The 20,075-nt window shown below is 42.6% G+C and overlaps 1 protein-coding gene across 3 annotated transcripts in view; it reads right to left on the bottom strand.

Annotated features, from left to right (window-relative positions):
- NUP155 (nucleoporin 155) overlaps window positions 1-20,075 on the bottom strand; it is a 261,773-nt gene that overhangs the window by 222,722 nt on the left and 18,976 nt on the right. For all 3 annotated transcript variants that reach the window (XM_033932712.1, XM_033932698.1, XM_033932703.1), the window contains exons 5-6: window positions 12,421-12,513; window positions 4,837-5,003 (exon numbers count right to left, since the gene is read on the bottom strand). In XM_033932712.1, the coding sequence (XP_033788603.1) occupies window positions 4,837-5,003; window positions 12,421-12,513 (260 nt within the window). The remainder of the gene's footprint in view (window positions 1-4,836; window positions 5,004-12,420; window positions 12,514-20,075) is intronic.

Below are 20,075 nucleotides of genomic sequence, written 5' to 3'. Positions count from 1 at the left end.
TTGACACCAAAATTTAAATTTGAAGCATGCATACTGAGAAAACAATAGCAATATACGTAAGGACCTTGAAGCAGAGGTTTATCCCATATTCAGAATGGAAGATTAGGTTTTCATCTTTGATAATCTTCTTTCTATTAATCCCTATAGGATTCCATACCCTAGGTGTTCAATCCCTTCCCACAATCCGGGAAATCCAAACACTTTTCTGAGTATGTGCTCCTTCCACCTTAGATAGTAAGTTAGAGCCCCTACAATCCCAAAGCCAAGCAACCATACTGGAGCCGATCCATGACAAAGAAGGGGGCACAGGGGAACCTCCCCAGCAACATAAACAATTCCCGTTATGAACAGCTCTGCAAAATATAAAAACAAATAAACAGGCAAAATGCAACACAGAATTATATTGAGGAACAATGTAGAACTAACCTGTAGTGTGCAACGAGCACCCACATGACATAGCCATCAGCAAGATGCATACTCACAGAAGAGTAAACTGCCCCCATGATTTGTCAACTTGCTGGAAGATCCTAAAGCCTGCAAGGAGAATAACCAAGGCAGAAAGAAAGCAGGTGATTCTGAAACAATGGAGCTTACACAGAGAGGGCGGGTCGTATGGAATCCTACAGGGACTAACAGAAAGAAGACAATCAAAGGTAAAAACCTAATCTTCCATTCTGTTATGTCTCGTCTGGATTCCATACTCTAGTTGACTTGCCAAAGCTGTGGGTGGAACAGAAAAAAGGAGGACAGCACATTAGAACGATCCATGACTGAACACTGAGTTGTAGAAGGCTGAGAGTCCAATTTAAGCCCTTTCAGGGCATCAGCATGAAATGGTGGATAGAGACAGACCTAAAAAGTCTGCGGATGGTGGAGTCCTCACCCAAATCCGGACACTCCAAGATATCGCACTGACAAGTCCCTGCAAGGGTAGCAGCAGCAGAATCAAAAAAAGACAGTGTCAGGAGATAGGATAGGCATATTATCCATGCAAAAACCAACAAAACTGAGATCAGTCATAGCCGGAGGAGAGGGCTCCCACACAGGGACCTCTGGCACCAAAGTGACCAGCCTGGAAAAAGGTGACGTGCCCACCAGCTGCGTCAAATGAACCAGGTCCGAAAAGCATGCTCTCCAAAGGAGCCGAAGGAATTCCGTGGAAAATGTACACCCCATGGTCATTGCTGAGTCCAGCTGAAGCACCCGCGCCATGCCAAAAGAATTCCCCAGACTCTGTTGGCGTCAATGCCCAGAATGGCCAATGGGCAATACTTTTAGCCCAAAACACAGACCCAGCTGGCTCCTCAGCCCTGGAAGACACAGAGGAGGTGAAGCCCAAAGCTCCCAAACCTCTCCCCAGCATGCTGCGGAATGCAGTATACAAACGCTATTCCAGTGCCAATTTAGCACAATCCATACATGCAGTTGACAGAGGAGTCCATCCCAATCAATTAGCAATAAAATTGAGGTGTTTTGAGGCAGAAATCAAGCATTAAAATAAGAATATAGGAATAGCCTTACTGGGTTAGACCAATGGTCCATCAATCCCAGTAGCCCATTCTCACGGTGGCCAATCCAGGTCACTAGTACCTGGCCAAAATCCAAGGAGTAACAATATTCCATGCTACCAATCCAGGGTAAGCAGCAGCTTCCCCCATGTCTTTCTCAATAACAGACTATGGACTTTTCCTCCAGGAACTTGTCCAAACCTTTCTTAAAAACAGCTACACTATCCGCTGTTACCACATCCTTTGGCAACACGTTCCAGAGCTTAACTATTCTCTGAGTGAAAAAAAGTTTCCTCCAATTGGTTTTAAAAGTATTTCCCTGTAACTTCATCAAGTGTTCCCTAGTGTTTGCAATTTTTGACGGAGTGAAAAATTGATCCACTTATTCCCGTTCTACTCCACTCAGGATTTTGTAAACTTCAATCATATCTCCCCTCATCCATCTATTTTCCAAGCTGAAAAGCCCTAACCATTATAGTTTTTCCTCATATGAGAAGAGTTCCATTCCCTTTACCATCTTGGTCGCTCTTCTTTGAACCTTTTCCAGCACCACTATATTTTTCTTGAGATAAGGAGACCAGAATTGAACGCAATATTCCAGATGAGGTCGCACCATGGAGCGATACAGGGGCATTATAACATTCTTTGTCTTGTTAACCATCCCTTTTTAAATAATTCCTAGCATCCTATTTGCTTTTCTGGCCGCTAATCCCCAAGGTGGACCCTATCATCCGGTAACTGTGTTTCAGGTTATTCTTCCCAATGTGCATCATTTTGCATTTGTCCACATTAAATTTCATCTTCCATTTGGACACCCAGTCTTCTAATTTCCTAAGGTCCACCTGCAATTTTTCACAATCCACATGCGTTTTAACAACTTTGAACAGTTTAGTGTCATCTGCAAATTTAATCACCTCACTCGTCGTTCCAATTTCCAGATCATTTATAAATAAGTTAAATAGCACCGGTCCCAGTACAGACCCCTGCGGCACTCCACTGTTTGCTCTCCTTCATTGAGAAAAATGACCATTTAACCCTACCCTCTGTTTTCTTTTTTTTTTTTTAATCTTTATTCATTTTTACATCTTACAACAAGTGTATATTATTCAATCAAAAAAAACAAACCAAAAAAACTTTTACAAATCTCTTGACAATCTTACTTATAATCATTAATACCCTACCCTCTGTTTTCTATCCGATAACCAATTCCTAATCCACAACTGAACTTTGCCACCTATCCCATGACACTTTAATTTTCTCAGGAGCCTCTCATGAGGGACTTTATCAATAGCTTTCTGAAAATCTAGATATACTATATCAACAGGCTCACCTTTATCCACATGTTTATTCACACCTTCAAAGAAGTCAAGCAAATATGTGAGGCAAGATCTCCCTCAGCTGAACCCATGCTGACTCTGTCGCATTAAATCATGCTTGTCTATGTGTTCCACAATTTTATTTTTTATAATCATTTCTACCATTTTGCCTGGCACCGAAGTGAGGCTTACCGGTCTATAATTTCTCGGATCTCCCCTGAAGCCCTTCTAAAAAAAAAAAAACAGTGTAACATTGGCCACCCTCCAATCTTCAGGTACTACAGACAATTTTAGGGATAGGTTACAGATCACTAACAGCAGGTCAGCAATTCATTTTCGAGTTCTTTTAATACCCTGGGATGTATACCATCCAGTCCTGGCGATTTATCACTTTTTAACTTGTCAATTTGGCTCAGTACATCTTTCAAATTCACCGAGAATTCTTTCAGTTCCTCCGCATCATCACCCTTGAAAACCATTCCCAGTTCAGGTAGATCTCTTATATCTTTTTTCGTAAAGACCGAAGCAAAGAATTCATTCAGTCTTTCCGCTATGGCCTTATCCTCCATGAGTGCCCCTTTCACTCCTTGATCATCCAACTGTCCCACAGATTCCCTGACAGGTTTTCTACCAGCGAATTTGCACTAAAAACAGCAAAAATAAAGAAAATCCTAAAATAAAAAGTAGCAGTTTGGGGAGGTGGGAAACCTGAACCCTACCCTCAGAAACTCTGAAAAATGAGTTTTACAAAGTTCCACAGACCACACCCCCCCCCTGAAGCTCCCATAGGAAATAATGGAGGTTTACTTACAGTCTGAAGTGCCTGCCTGTTAGCTCCGTTACACTGCAGCTGAATGGAGGAAAAGGATTTTCTGCCTCAGAAACTGCTCCAAATGGCTAAACTTGAAGATCTTCGGACTGCCAGTCAGACAGACACCGAATATAACCTCAGCCCCCACGGGCGGTGAGGACACAGAAGGATTGCGAAGACCTACAACGAGACAAACACGCTTGAGGAATGGGCCGCAAAATGGCAAATGAGGTTCAAGGTGGATAAGCCCAAGGTGATGCATGTCGGCAGCAAAAATCTTATACACGAATACAGGATGTCTGGTGCGGTACTTGGAGAGACCCCCCTCAGGAAAGAGACCTGGGAGTACTTGTAGATAATTTGATGAAGCTGTCCGCGCAATGCGCAGTGGCAGCAAAAAGGGTGAACAGAATGCTAGGAATGATTAAGAAGGTGATCACAAGCAGATCAGAGAGGGTTATCATGCCGCTGTACCGGGACATGGTGCACCCCCACCTGGAATACTGCATCCAACACTGGTCGCCGTACATGAAAAAGGACATAGTACTGCTCGAAAGGGTCCACTGGTCTGACCTAGCAGCAGCAATTCTTATGTTCTTATGAAAATCTCCACGCAACGGGAAACGCAGCCTGCGTCCTAAAACCCAAATAGATATTTTACTCAGGACACACACAGCCTGCACTTAAAGCTCTGACAGGGTCCGAGAGGGCAAGTGAACTCCCAGGGGAATGGACCCTGAGTCTGAGAAGGGAGGCAGAAGCAGGCTGGCTCCACAGATCCACTGAAGTTTCTCTGTGAAGAAGCAGTCCGGCTCCACAGATCCACTGAAGTTTCTCTGTGAAGAAGCAGTCCTGCTCCGCAGGACTGCATTCTTTCCTCCAGCTAAGGACACCGCACAGGGTCTCATGGCACTGAAGCTACCGTGAAAAACTTTAAGCAAAAAAAAAAAAAAAAAAAGAAAAGATGCAGAGATCAAAAGACTTCTGCAAGGATTGCTTGCAGAAATTGGAACTGTAGGGAGCTCTAACTCCGAGATTGTGGGAGGGGATTGAACATCTAGGGTATGGAATCCTGAAAGGACCCAACTGAATAAGCCACTGGGTTGTAGTGAGTAGCTCAGGACTCAACAACCTTAAAAACGGATCCTTCTTGCCAAGAAGTACCCAATTTACCATTCAACTAACAAAATATTTTCCTCACCTGATAGGCCACCTCATACAAACAGCCATCCTTTCCAGCCAAGAAAATGCGACCATTATCAGTAGAAGTTATAGTCAGTAGGTAAGTGTTATCAGTAGGAAGTGAATGCAAGGGATCTGGAAGCAGCTGCATTCCACCAGACAAGCTGTCATTAAGAGTGCTGGAGCCTAACAAAAATGAGATTATATTGTCGTTAGAAACAGATTACTTGGGAGGGTTTGGGGGGGGGGAGATGTGGGGGCGTGGAGATGTTCTACGGTTAAAATAATAAACATTAAAAAATAGATGTATTGTGGTGGAAAACTGCCATTTACCCACTCTACCATTTTAGGGGTTGTGGAATTTGATAGCAAAATTATTAAATAATTAACATAGACATTCTGCCCAACTGAGCTTCATGCAATCTGAGCAGATACATACACAAAAACCTTTAGGCGACCAAACATTAACTCCCTCTGCCCTCTCTACTCATTTCTCATTACTGTCTTCAAGATATGTCACAAGCAATTATAAATAAACCTAAAACTGAAAATAATTTGTAATATTTTCAAACACAGCCCAACCAATATGAGGACTCCTATGGTTAGGCTGCCTCATCAGAGTAAGCAAGGAGGATATAATGAAAAGATGTTGAGGATCGTGACTGGGGGAACAAAGATGCTGGTTATGTGCAGGATAAGGCCATTCCTATTGGTTGTGGAATGGCAAATTGCAGATCAGCACTCCTTTAGGATCTGCTTGTATGACGAGAGGAAGAACTAAAACTGGCAAATAGCCACAAAAAAAGTTTGTGTGTAATGTTAATCAGGTTTTCTATTCTGCCTATCCCTATTCTGTTCAAGGTCAGATTATATTGCAAGAGGTTGAGTCAGTTACCCAGAAGTTACAATAGACATGGACATTCAATAGAGTTGCTAGTACAGGTAGATCAGATACTAATACAGTTAGGTCATAGTTATAAACACATAGTTACAAGTTCAAGTAGGTCATCATTGACTCATTGTTATGTCCCAGGAGTTGCATCAGACAATTTAGAAATTTTGGTTACTTCAGAGCTGGCTCCCTGTCTTGGTTGTGTTAGTTGGTTCCAGAATTTTGCCAATTTATATTGTAAGGATAGTGTATTTTGCTTAGTAGACTTTATATTGTTGCATGCTGGGAATTTTAAGTGGAAAAGACTTCTGATGGAATAGCTGTTGGAGGTGCCCTGGAGTACGATGGCCAACTTTATTAGGTAGTTGGGGGGCGATGCCTGTCAGGATCTTAAAGGCAATGATGTCGAATTAAAACTTGATCCTTGCAGTTATGGGCAGTCAAAGTATGTAGTTTCATATAAGGCTGTAGGTGTTCTGGATTTCCATACTCCATATATGAATCTTACTGTCACATTATGGTCTCACCATGTTTAACCAGACTTTCCATCTGCTTGTGGTACATGGCCCCAATGTTTATGAGCATGCTTTCTTCCACAAACATCCGTTTAGCTGCTCAAGATCCTAACTGCCCTTTGACGGTGGGAGGCAATTTCAACCTAGTAATGGACCCGCAGATTGATCATACACAGGGGCATGGTCATCCGGCTTTGAAAGCCATCATTGTTTGATATGGGCAGATCTGAAATTCCCTGGTAACTCTGGCACACAGTGACCTTGGCGCTTTCCTACCTATCTGATAAATGATGCTGGTTTCCGTGCATATCTCCTTCAAAAATAGGAGGACTATGAGAGGTTTAACGCTCAACATCAAACTAACCCTATCTTATACTGGGATGCTTTGAAAACAGTTTTAAGGGGAGATATCATTTCTTATGTAGCTGCCTGAAAAAAGCATATTTCTTGCGGCATTGTCAACTTGGAGCGTAAGTGTAGGATCTCTAAAGCAGCCTATGTATCCTCCCCTATAGAAATTAATAAAGAACGTCACTTATCTGCCCAAGCTGACCTTGGTGTGTTACTACACGAACAGACTAAACAGTTTTCCTATCACCGCGCGCATGTTTTTCATAGATATGGGAACAAGCCAGGTCACCTCTTAGCGTGTGTATTATGGGATACTCAGGGCCCTCGTTTTATTAATGTTTTGGAGAAGCTATCTCAGAGATTTTGCAGGATTACTTCCGGCAATTTTATGCTGAGGTATCCTTGAATCCCTGCTCCCCATTACAAGACTATTTGTAGGATGCTGGGCTTCCCTGCCTTAGGGATACCCAAGTGGCTGTGTTGAAAGCTCCTCTCACACGTGTAGAAATCCAAAAGGCTATTAAGGGTCTTAAAAGGGGAAATGCACCGAGATTGGATGGGTATACCCTGGAGTTTTTACATTTCTCTCTCACTTAGTGTGTGTTCCACTGATTTGGTATTATGATCTTAGTATCCGCCAGGATCAGAGCCCTGAAAAAGATAATACAGCCCCAATATCTATTACTGAAGCCTGGTAAACCTGATTGCCATCCTTATTCTTATCATCCAATTTCTTTGTTAAATGTCATTATCAAAATTTTGGCGGACAGACTGGCAGCCCTTTTACCTTAGTTCATTTGTCCTGAGCAGGGTGGATTCATGCGTGGGCATCAATCAGTGCTTAATGTGCGGAAGGTCCTTATGTCTAATGTCGTATTGTACCTTGTGGGACATCCTTTTAATGTTGGTAGGCCTGGATGCAGAGAAAGCGTTTCATCAATCAGCTGGCAATCTCTTTCAGGTATTGGAAAACGTGGGCATTACGGGATGGTACTTACAAGCTTTACACGCCTTGTATTCTTCTTCTACAGCCTCTTTTAGTTAATGGTACAGTCACAGCTTCCTTCCCTATTTGTCACGGTACGCATCAGGGATGTCCCTTGTCCCATTTGTTATTTTTGCTCTATCTGGAACCTTTACTGCGCACTCTCCAGAAAGATACGGAAGTAGCAGGCGTCCTCTTCCCCTCCGGTTTAGTAAAAACCTTGGCCTTTGCTGATGATGTCATGCTCGTTTTCACTAATGTTCCTTCTTCACTGCCTCATGCTCTGGGGATTCTAGATAAGTCTAGTTGCTACTCGGGGTATCACTTAAATACTCACAAATCTGAAGTTTTAGTGATTCCCACCCAGTGTTCCCGCTAAGCTGCGTTGGCCTGCGCTCGCGCACAAAATATTACATCGCAGCGCAAAGTTTCTCTTCACAGCGCACACACGCGTCGGTAAGGTAAGGGGACGCATTGGGGGGATTGCACTTCCCCACAATTGCCATGCTTCGGTTCCTCTTCTTCCTTCCTTCCTCCCCCCCCCCCCCCGCGGGACCCTGCGGCACCATCAACTCTTACTCCCTCTAATGTCGGCCCTGCAGCTCCAGACTTCCTCGCACCTTCTCCCCTCCCCCTTTGGATCGCTATTATTTTAAATGTTATAGCCGCGGAGCTGTATCCATCAGTGGAGATGTCTAACCTCGGCCTGCCCCGGAACTCTTACTGCAACAGTGACTTCCTGTTCCTGCCTAGACGGGCGTCTGCTGCAGTAAGAGTTCCGGGGCAGGCCGAGGTTAGACATCTCCACTGATGGATACAGCTCCGCGGCTATAACATTTAAAATAATAGCGATCCAAAGGGGGAGGGGAGAAGGTGCGAGGAAGTCTGGAGCTGCAGGGCCGACATTAGAGGGAGTAAGAGTTGATGGTGCCGCAGGGTCCCGCGGGGGGGGGGGGGGGAGGAAGGAAGGAAGAAGAGGAACCGAAGCATGGCAATTGTGGGGAAGTGCAGAGCTGCAGGGAAGAGTGTTGCGGTACCCAGCTGGAGGGAGAAGGAAGATGAGGGAGGGAATTAAAGGAGATGCCAGGGCTTGGAGCGTAGGAGGAAGGTATGCCAGTCTAAGGGAAAAGGAAGGGGGAGATGTGAGAGCATGGAGGGGGAGCGAAAGATGGAAGAAAAGGAAAGGAGAGAGATGCCAGAGAATCAGGGAAGGGGAGATACCAGACTATGAGGAGAGGTGTGGGAGAGGGAAGGCGAGGAGAGAGATGCCAGACCAATGGGGTGAAAGGAGAGATGGAAGGGGGAGGCATACAGTTTCTGGAAGGGGCATAGAAGGAGAGAAGATGCCATATAGGGGAAGAGAGACGGCAGACAGTGGATGGAAGGAAGAGAGTTACAAGAAGATGAGGAAAGGAGAAACCACAGAAGACAAAGGTAGAAAAAAATTTCTATTTATTTATTGCTTTAGGAGACATGTGTCACTGTTTCTGTGAAGCATTGTATGCAGAGTCCAGCTTCTTGCTGGTTCAATTTAACCTTTGTCTATGTATTTTTATTTTATCCCCCCTTTTACAAAACTGTGAAGCGTTTTTAGCACCAGCCTTGGTGGTAGCAGCTCTGATGCTCAGAATTTTATGAGCATCAGAGCTGTTACCTCCGTAGCTAAAATCCACACTACAGTTTTGTAAAAGAGGGAGGGGTTAGTTTATGATTACATATTCCTTACTAGGCGAAGGTGTTTTCTGTGTTCTGTGTGTTCGAAAGACATGGTTTTCTGTTAGGATTGACGGTGTAGGATTGATCTGTGCTGGTCTGGCTTGTTTAGTTTTACAATGGGTGTATTGATGTACTGCTCACTGCAATATGTAAGATGCTGCCTTTTCCTAGGTACTCATGTGTGACGTGTGGTTTGTTACTAAAAATCATGTTTTTCTTACAGATGGGGGGGGGGTGCCAAAAAATGATGGGCCCCGGATGTTACATATGCTAGGTACGCCACTGTATGTAAAGATACCAGAAAGCTGGCGTAGCAAAAACTTCTAAGTTTTGAGTATTTAACCCTCCCACAATCTCACGGGCACTCGTTTCAAGTTTATTGAGATTTTGATTTAAACGCAATATCAAATATTTTCAATGCGTATAACAAAAATAAATTTGGGGAAATAAATAAAACCATTTGAACCAGTGTTCCCGCTAAGCTGCGCTGGCGTGCGCTGGCGCACAAAATATTACATCGCAGCGCACACGTTTCTCGTCACAGCGCACGATCGGAAGAGGCGTACGGCAGATGGCAGGGCGGCGAGAGGAGAATCGGGCGAGTTGGCTCATAACTTGCTGGCGCCCGATATTTTTGGCTCACGGTGAAAAAAGTTTGCTCACAACACCCGCCCGCTTAGAGGGAACACTGTTCCCACCCCCTTGCAAACTAATTGGGAGGGAGCTTTCTCACTTAAATGGGCGGACCATAAGCTTAAATAGCTTAGAATTTGTTTACCTGATGATCTCACCACTTTAGTCAGAGTGAATTTGGACCCTTTATTGCATTCCACAGAGCTTCGTTTGGGTATTTGGCAGTCCTATCCTCTTTCCTTACAGGGCCGTATTGCTCTCTATAAAACATGATTATCATTCCACAATGGCTGTATTATTTTCAAATGTTGCCAACTGCTTTGTACTGTCTATTACCATTCTCAGCTCTGTCAAGCTGTTCAGCACTTTTTGTGGAATGGTAAGCAAGCTCACCTGTCATATGCAAAGGGAGGGTTAGGGGTGTTAAACTTGCATTTATTGTCTATAGTGTGTCAATTGCGATATCTTGATTACTGGTTCAGGGGTTCTTCCTATTTTACCATTACAGAAGTTGAATTGGACATTCTTGCACCTTATTCTGTAGTAACTTTGCTACATGCCCCTGAAACCTTCCTTAAATCAGTACTGGCACACTATCCAGTATATCCTTCCTCCAGAGCTGCTTGGAAATGGATGTGTACCTATTTGAAATTATTGCATACGAGTTCCCCATTATTAACCATCTGGGGCAATCCTTTATTCAAGCCTGGTTTGGAGTCTTCCCAGTTTGCTTCATGGACTTCGCCTGTATTTATCTATCTTCATCAGGTCCTCACCCACACGGGTATGATGCACACTTAGTAACAGTTGGTAAAGCGCTTTGGCCTTACAGCTAATGATACTTTGCCATATCTTTAACTCAGACACTACATACGCTCTCTACCTGTAGCAGCCTTTACTTCAACTGTATGGAACATCCTGAAGGAAGCCCTTTGTTTGGAGGCACAGTCCCTAATCCCCCTCTGCTTTCATCACAAATTTTTATTGGAGTCATCGTGCAGCATCAATTTTGCTTCTTTGGGGGAGCGGTGGTCAGCGGATCTGGGCACTCCAATTTCGGATACTCTGTTACAAACTGCCCTTAAAGCTGCATCACAGCGTTGGACCTCAGTTCCTCTGTTTGAATTACAATATAAAGTGATACTGCGTTTATACATCTCTCTGTACAGAGCACACCAAGCTACGCTGTGCCCGGATTCTTGCTGTCCCAAATGTCATCGGATGAATGCAGCGTTGGGTCACATTTTATTCTTATCCAAAGATCTTGTGCTTTTGGAAGCTCTTACATGCTCATATTTCTACTTTTTGGAGGATTAAGTGCACTCCCTAATCCCAGGATTCTTTTCTCACTTTCTTTATTGACACATCCGATTCCTCCAGGCCTGAGGAGTTTCATGAGGGGTGCCCTCTTGTTTGCCAAGAAACTGATACTTTTACACTGGCTGGATGCTGTCCCTCCCCCAGTTTCAGAATGGCGTATGTTGATGCTTCATCAACTGAAGATGGAACGCATGGATGTGACTTACATAGATTCTGTAAAAGGCCTCCAGCTTCAGACTGTCTGGGAGCCTCACAGCATATGCTCGTAGTAATATTCTGAATCTCTAATTGAATATGACTATATGTTTTCTGGTATTGTTGGCCCCTCTATCTCGCCTCCTTCTTATATACAATATTTATTTTTTTCCCCCTTTTTGGATGGGTGGGTGATGGGGAGGGGTTTTTCATTTCTAATACAATTGTTCAGCGGATTACCCGATTGTTCTGTTTATGCTGCTTGTTTTGCTCTGTTTGATCAATAAAAGATATTTGAAATAATTCCTCCTCCTGATTTGGGGAAAAGGCCAGTTTTTATGTAACAGTTCAGCCTTTGAATTATTCTTCCTATGGCTGTTAGGGTGGCTGCTTTGATCAGATAAGGTGGGCAGACGTCAAGGCTATAGTATGCTTTGGAATATTTTAGGAGAAGTCATTTTGTGTCTTTGAATTTAATCTCTTCAAAATTGTTCCAAGATCTGTCTGCTGGTATTTCTGTAGGTGTTTCGATGGGTCTATCTGGACTGCTGGGTGGTAGCTGGTCTCGTATAGATTCAATCTTTGTTTTAAAATAATTAGCTAGCTCTGAGATTGTAAGAATAGAGAGGTTGTCGCCGTGTGTGATCTTGTTCATGTTGGTTAGGTTATCTAATATTAAGAACAGTTTGTTCATTTTAAGATTATCTTCTGTGTTGATCTGTTTAGAATAGTAGTGATTTATATTCTAGGATTTTTTGGTGCCAGTTTGGGGAGGGATGTTTATGTCAGTAGCACTTGGCTTATTGGCAGGCTCTTTTTAGGGACATAAGTGCCGAGTCGAACCAATTCTCCGATGATCATTGTATTCTTTTGCTGCATTTGAGTGGGGCTAGCTTGTTTAGGACTTGTTCATTAATCGTTTTCCAGTGGTCCAGGATAAGAAAACTAAATGCATCCTTTAAAAATCTTTTTAAAAAGAAAAGTAACCATGCATACCTGTTTGCGGACCCGCATAGCTCAGTCCTAAGATCACAATATCAACAGGGGTGGCTAGGACCAGCAGATAACAGATATGAGGCTGGAAAATACCTAGAAACAAAAATAGGTTTGTAATGTTTTAGTCTAAAATCACACTTGTACATTAACCTAATGACTATCTAGAATTATTAGAAAACAAATGCAGGACTTTTAGACTGGCTTTTGAGCAGATGTAGCTGAGGGGACAAGTAGGAGGTTAGGGAGTTTCTCAGGCAAGGATATTTTACAAGTGAGTGCCACTGGATGCCCCCCTCCCCCGAACTACCCCCATACCTCTACAGGAAGATGACAGCAGGAGGATTGCCCAGTCCCTCCTGCTTGCAGGTCTGCCATTCCAAAATGGCGAGTCTTCCCCTTCCTGGTGAATCCTAGGATGCACAGGGTGGGACCTAAGGTTCTGATTGGCTCAGACACCACCTGGGAGGGGCCTTAAGTGTCTGAGTCAATCTAGGCTTTAGGGCCCCTGCCCGGTGCATCCCAGAGGATGCACTGGGAAGGGGAAGGCCCACCATTTTGGGTGGCAGGCCAGCTGTCATCTTCATGTAGAGGTACGGTGGTGGTTCAGGGGGCATCTGGTAGCAGAAGGGAACGGGCATCCCTCCTGCCAATTTTTTTAAAAGTATATGGGGGGGGGGGTCCTGACTGGGGGAAGGGGGGGTCAGCTCAGCGAAAAGGGGGAGGGGTTGCAGTGGGCATCCCTTCTGCCTCTATTTTTGTTCCAGGGGCCGTCAGGGGAGAGAGGCGTCATGTGGGAGGCCCAACTTGACTTCTTTCTTTTTTTTAATGGGGCAGATATTGTGCATGGGTAATACACACACAACATCTGTTATAAAAAAAAAAAAAAGTATTAAAAACACATGTATAAAAACAAAAGAAAAAAGTCCCGAACAGCTGAGTTGCAGGAGGCTGCTTTTGGGTTTCCCCTGCCACTCATCTGTTCGGGGTTCCCAAACCAGCTCTGCACATGTCTAAGAGCCGGTTTCTAAGCGAGTGATCGGATGGGATTACAACTGCTGGCAACAAAATTCATTTGGATGGGAAATCGTTTGAATAATCAATTGTTGTTTAGAAATCAGCCAAACCAATTAGCCCACAGCAACCCACATGGTCTTAATGACTGTTTTTAGTGCATTTAGCTCACAATAATAAATCTATAACAAAGCAAATATGAAAGCTCTGCATCACAATACAGTTAGCTAATTTTGATATTTATATTATTCTATGTCTGCTGAAACAAAGATTTTAGACCCCTCTTAAATTCCTTCATATGCTGCAATATTCCTAAATAAGCATTCCAAAACTTTGATACAATGATTAAAAAAAAAAGAAGACAAATACTGTTCTAACCTCACTACCTGAAATGATGGAACATGTAATTTAGCCAGATTTACAGATCTCAGGAAGTCAGACTCTGCATATACAGCACAAAAATACCAGAGAAATTGATCTCTTGAATTTCAATTTCTGAAACATGCATTTACGAAAAACTTACATATTACAAATAAATTTGAAATAAATTACATTTTTCTACTTTTGTTGACTTATCAGCAACTGCAGCAATTCAGGCATGCAGCTTCTGGCCAGATCAAGGGCCTTCCTCAGCCATGGGAAATGGCCAAGGGAAGCTGCATACCTGAATGCTGCAGCTGCCAATTGTCAGTCAAAGCATATTTCAGGGCCTGGGGGTGTAGAGGAAGATGGACCCAGAGGAAAGAGGGAGAACGAAACAGCAGGAAAGATGCTGGACCATGGGAGGAAGAGAGAGAAAAAGTTTTTCTACTGCCAGTTTTAAGGGTCTGCCGGCAGCCAGCCTGGCCACCGAAGTATCTGCCAAGCCAGGCTAAAAATCAGCTCAATAGCAATCCTAGTGCAATCACCTTATGCAGCCCCCAATAACAAATTACAGCAAATGGCATGCTATTGAAGGCATTCCAACTCTGAGCAGAGAAGAACTGCCCTGTGCCCCCATGTCTTTCTCCATTAGCTCTAATGCGTTTCGCTAAGGGCTCAGTAGCCAACAACGTAATTCAGTCAGTCACGGTAGATGAATAGGCCCATAAAGTTCTGCTTTACACAAACATGTTAGAATTTAAGCAATCCCCATCTCTGTGTTTTAGAGGAATGGGATACCTATGCAAAATACTCTGGATATGATTAAGGACAAAAGGGAAGCTCTACTCTTGCCATTACTATAACAAATGCCTTATAAGCACTGCCTTTTTAAGAGTAAAATAGGGATCTAAATATTGAGGAGTGTGGATTTCTGACCAGGGAGAATTACAGTCATAAAAATTAGGATTCTTCCTAGATTTTTGTTCTTTCAAAAATAATAGATATCCCAAGAGAAAAGTTTTAGGAATTTTTAGGAAAGCAATAAAAACATACTTCTTCACCTTATCCTCCTGCCCTTGACTGATGGATTATAAAGAATTGTATATTGGTACCAGAACCCAGTAATGGTCACATAAGGAAAACTTGTATTGTAAAATCTTGCTTTGTAACTATGGCAAATCCAACCTGCAAACTGTCTGTATGTCAATTAGAATAAAACTTGTACTGGAAAACTCGCACTGTAAAGATAACTGTGGTAAATTGTATCCGGTAAACTGCAATTATGTATATTTATGTCTGTATATTTATACTTATGTATATTTATGTCTGTATATTTATACTTTGTCTTGAATCCCCTCCGGGGATTCAAGACAAAGTTAGACAAGTTCCTGCTGATAGGGATAGTCTCAGTCAGGGCGCTGGTCTTTGACCAGAGGGCCGCTGCGTGAGTGGATTGCTGGGCATGATGGACCACTGGTCTGACCCAGTAGCGGCAATTCTTATGTTAGTATTAGACCCCAAATATGTGTCAAGTTAGGATAAAAAACTTTTATTGTAAACTTGTATTGAAATTATGACAAATCCAGTGCAAATTGTAACCCGTTTGTATACTATGCATGTTTAACCTGTAACACGTTGGGAGCTCTTTGGGGACAAAGGGATAGAAAACGAAATAAATAAATAAAATGTTACAACAGTTTATTTGGAATAAAGTTGGTCCAAGATTAGTTTGAGGCTTCTAGTGTTGAACAAAAATGCAGATCACTGTGCTGAAAATCTAAACAATATACTGTATTTTCATCATGGTGATCTGTTGCGGTTTTGTTCAGACTGATCTTACAGATTGGTTGCCTGTTTGTTTTGTGGGGACTTCTAGTGTAATCCAGGAAGAAGGGATGCCTAGTTTTACCAAATCCTATACATTATTGAACCGCTGTTTTAAAAACCATGAAAAACCACCATAATAGACCACAGGAATAATATTGGATATAAATTTAAAGAGACTGTTTAACTCTGTTTTCCATTTTTGAAACAACTGGAGCAATAGAAAATAAGGAACGGAAAAAAATAGACTGAAGGGATCACTCATTGTTAAGACCTCTCCAAGGCAACTGGGAACTAGTCAAGCTGAAATTAGGGACAGCTGGGTAGCTAAGCCTATTTATTATATTACAGGACCATATGTCTAAGGCCACAGGGTACCTTAAACCACTACAGATAAAATTGGAAGGGCTGGGAATGGAGCAGTGCGTGGATCTGCTAGTGGAAGATGCTTTACTGTCTCTTTGTAATTACAAACGGGGATCCTGCTTCTCACTTTGGTGTTCCAATGCGCCCCTCTCCCTGTCCTGTGTCCCAATGTGCCCCTCTCTCTCCCGCTCTCCATTCTGTGTCCCAAGAGACAATTAAACAACATACCATCTTTAAAATACTTGAATAAGTAAATAGTTTGTTGTTTTCATTCTTTAACCTGCTGTTTAAGAAAAGCCTCTCTCTGATTCTAGAGAGTAGTAATAAAGTTGAAGTTTTGTTTAATACCACCATCTATGTCGTCTGGCATTATTGAGAAGAATACTTGCTCCAGCCTGACAGCAAATATGAGGGTTTCCCATCTAGCAGCCAGGATAATCAAGGGATTCCTCATTACATATGTATATACTTATTTTATTATAATTTTGTAAGTTATGACACAACATTTTTTATCACAAAGGTATGTATTTGCCTAATTAATGTGATTATGACATTGTTATCCTGTATTGTCACAGCTTTTGTTTTTTAAAAACTTTTGTAAATTGGTCTTACATTCATATTGGGTTTCTTTTATTTGTCCACGTGTTTTTGATACATTAGTTTAGTTGTAAGTCTTCATATTATTGTTTACATATTTATATTATGCCTTAGATCAGGGGAGCCCAAAAGGTCAATCGCGATTGACCAGTAGATAGCAAAGGCAACGTGAGTCGATCGCTGAGCCCATCCTGGGCTCCATGATAAACTCGCATTGCCTTCCGTTCTACCTGCTTCCCAACCCTGTAAAGAGGACACTGAAGCGCCAGGCCAACCAACCTTCCTCACCCAAAGTCAATTTTGACGTCGGAGAGGAAGTTCCAGGCCTGCTAATCACTGCCTGGCTGGCCCAGAACTTCCTCTCCGACGTTAGAATTGACGTCGGATGGGGAAGGTTGGTCGGCTCGGAGCTTCAGTGTCCTCTTTACGGCGGCGGCCTGTTCCCTGATGGCGGCGGTGGTGGGTTGGGAGAGGGCAGGGAGACAGACAGAAAGGGGACATGGAGAGAGACAGACAGAAAGGGGGCATGGAGAAAGACAGACATACAGAAAGAAAGGGTGGCAGGGAAACAAAGAAAGATGGACAGAAAAAAAGGGGAGGGGGCATGGAGAGAGGAAGAAAATGTTAGGGGAGAGAATGAGGTCTGGAGGAAAGGAAGCATACAGGAGGCTGAAAGAAGGGAAAAAATATTGGATGCACAGCCAGAAGAAGAAAGTGTAACCAGAGACTCATGAAATTACCAGACAATAAAGGTAGGAAAAATGATTTTATTTTCAATGTAGTGATTAAAATGTGTCCATTTTGAGAATTTATATCTGCTGTCTATATTTTGCACTATGGCCCCCTTTTACTAAACCACAATAGCGGTTTTTAGTGTAGGGAGCCTATGAGCATCAAGCGCTAAAAACCGCTATTGCGGTTTAGTAAAAAGGGAAGGGGTATATTTGTCTATTTTTGTATAGTTGTTACTGAGGTGACATTGCATAAAGTCATCTGCCTTGACTTCTTTAAAAATCCGCAGAATATAAATGATAATTAACATTTTCTCTGTGTACAGTGTGCTTTGTGTTTTTTTAAATTTTATTGTTGGTAGATCATTTTGACTTGGTCATTTTAAAAGTAGCTCGCAAGCCCAAAAAGTGTGGGCACCCCTGCCTTAGATCATAACACATGCTTTAGCAGAATCTTGAGCATTTATATTTTTGATATTTTTCATTTCAGTCATCTTATAAAGTGACATCTAGCAATGTATTTCTCTTCATTTCATATACAAATCTGTTTTGCATTTGTGTTTCCGAGTATTTTCAACCCACGAGGTAGGCGGTTCCTCCACCAAAATACAGCCCTATGTTAGGTCTTTTCAAAGCTGGTACTTTTCAACAAAACAAAGAGCATTTTTTTAAATCTTGAGTGCAGGAAATTCATTGGTCCACACCTATTTTGTTTTCTTGGATTTTCTCACATAGGGTTGGGTTTTGGTTTTTTTTACCTAAATCTAATAATTTTATTCTGTCTATTCTTGAGTAATATGGCATACATTTATAATTTACATATTGTAATTCGCTGATTGTCCAGCTCTCTTCGGTGTGAACCACCTAGAAGTCATCTCATTATGGTGGTATAGAAGAATAAAGTTATGTTATGTTATATGTTATGCTTGTCCCATAAGGCATATACTAAACTAAACTAAACCTTAAGTTTATATACCGCGTCATCTCCACAGAAGTGGAGCTCGACACGGTTTACAGGAATTAAAAACAAAGAAAGGAGCTCCAATGGAAGTAAGGAGGGCTTGGTAAACAGGAAGGAGAGGGGGGAGGGAGGGGGAAGTTACATTTTGGAGAAAAGCCAGGTTTTCAGATGTTTTCTGAAGTGTTGTAGGGAGGTCGAACTCCGAAGATGGACAGTAAAGCTGTTCCACAGTTTGGTGATCCTGAAGAGGAGGGACGTTCCAAGTTTTCCTGTGTGGGAAATGCCATTTAGCGAAGGGAAGGATAGTTTGAATTTCTGAGTGGATCTGGTGGAATGAGTACTCGAGAGCCAAGATAGAGGAAAGAGGGGAGGAAGGATGCCGTGAAGAGATTTGAAGGTAAGACAGGCGCATTTGTAGCGAACCCTGAGGAAGACTGGGAGCCAGTGAAGCTTAGACAGAAGAGGGGAGACATGGTCGAATTTGCCTTTTGCGAAGATTAGTTTAGCTGCGGTGTTTTGAATCCGTTGAAGTCTGGTAAGACTTTTCTTTGTTAGGCTTAGGTAGATGGAGTTGCAGTAATCAAGTCTGGAAAGAATGATGGATTGGACAAGGACAGCGAAATGTTGATGGTGGAAGCAGGATCTGACTTTCCTTAGCATATGAAGATTGAAAAAGCATTTCTTTACTAGGGAGTTGATGTGTTCGTTAAAGGACAATGAAGAGTCAATGATAATGCCCAGAACTTTGCTAGAGTGCTCAAGCTGCAGAGTGGTGCCAGAGGGAAGTGGGATGAGGGAGGGTAGCTGATCCAATTTTGGGCCAAGCCAAAGAAGTTTTGTTTTGGTCTCATTTAGTTTCATTTGGACGGTGAGAGCCCAGGATTGGAGATTTGTTATGCAAGTTGAGATGTTGTCAGAGAGGTTGGTGAGGTTAGAGTCAGTTTCGAGAAGGACAAGGATGTCGTCGGCGTAGGTGTAAAGTGTCTCAGAGGTAGATAGGTGGAGGAGTTTCAGGGAGGACATATAAACATTGAAAAGAATCGGGGATAGAGGTGAACCCTGGGGGACTCCGCAGAGCAATTTCCACGGGGAGGATGAGGTACCATTCATGTTAACGAAGTAGGAGCGGGAACGTAAGAATTTTGAGAACCAATCTAGGACTGTGGAGTTTATGCCAATTTCGGAGAGTTGGAGGATTAGTATGTCATGGTGGACAACGTCGAAAGCTGTAGAGAGGTCGAATTGAAGAAGGACAGCGAACTTGTTGCAGGAGTGGAGTTGTTGGACCTTTGAGATCAAAGAGGCTAAGAGAGATTCAGTGCTGTAGTTGGGTCTGAATCCATGTTGGTAGGGTAGAAGAATGGAGAATCTCTCAAGATAGGATGAGAGTTGGGTGGCTATGATAGATTCCAGCATTTTGGTCAGGAGAGGAATGTTGGCTATTGGGCAATAGCTGGAAGGAGAGGAGGGGTCCAGATCAGCTTTTTTCAAGAGAGGGGATAAGGAGATGCGTCCCATTTCTGTCGAAAATAGGCCTGAGAGCAGGGCGGCGTTTCAGTTGCCACAGTTTTGTAAGATGTCATCAAACCATACAGTGCTTGTTTCAATTACTTTACTTTAAAAGTTCAAAGAGTGCTTACGTATCTTTTGTATGGACCTTCAGATCACCTAAAGGGTATAGACCCCAGGCTAAATTAGTCTTCGTCAGTCCAACTTTATTTATTATTTAATTATTTAATTTTTATGAGCATTTTAAGTTCATTTTGGTTTTTAATTTTTTAATTTAAAAATTTCAATCTACC

The sequence above is a fragment of the Geotrypetes seraphini genome, chromosome 1 (genome assembly GCF_902459505.1).
Source record: "Geotrypetes seraphini chromosome 1, aGeoSer1.1, whole genome shotgun sequence".
Lineage (NCBI taxonomy): Eukaryota > Metazoa > Chordata > Amphibia > Gymnophiona > Dermophiidae > Geotrypetes > Geotrypetes seraphini.
The sequence above is the reverse complement of the archived record's forward strand: the minus strand, read 5'-3'. Positions and strand labels throughout refer to the sequence as shown.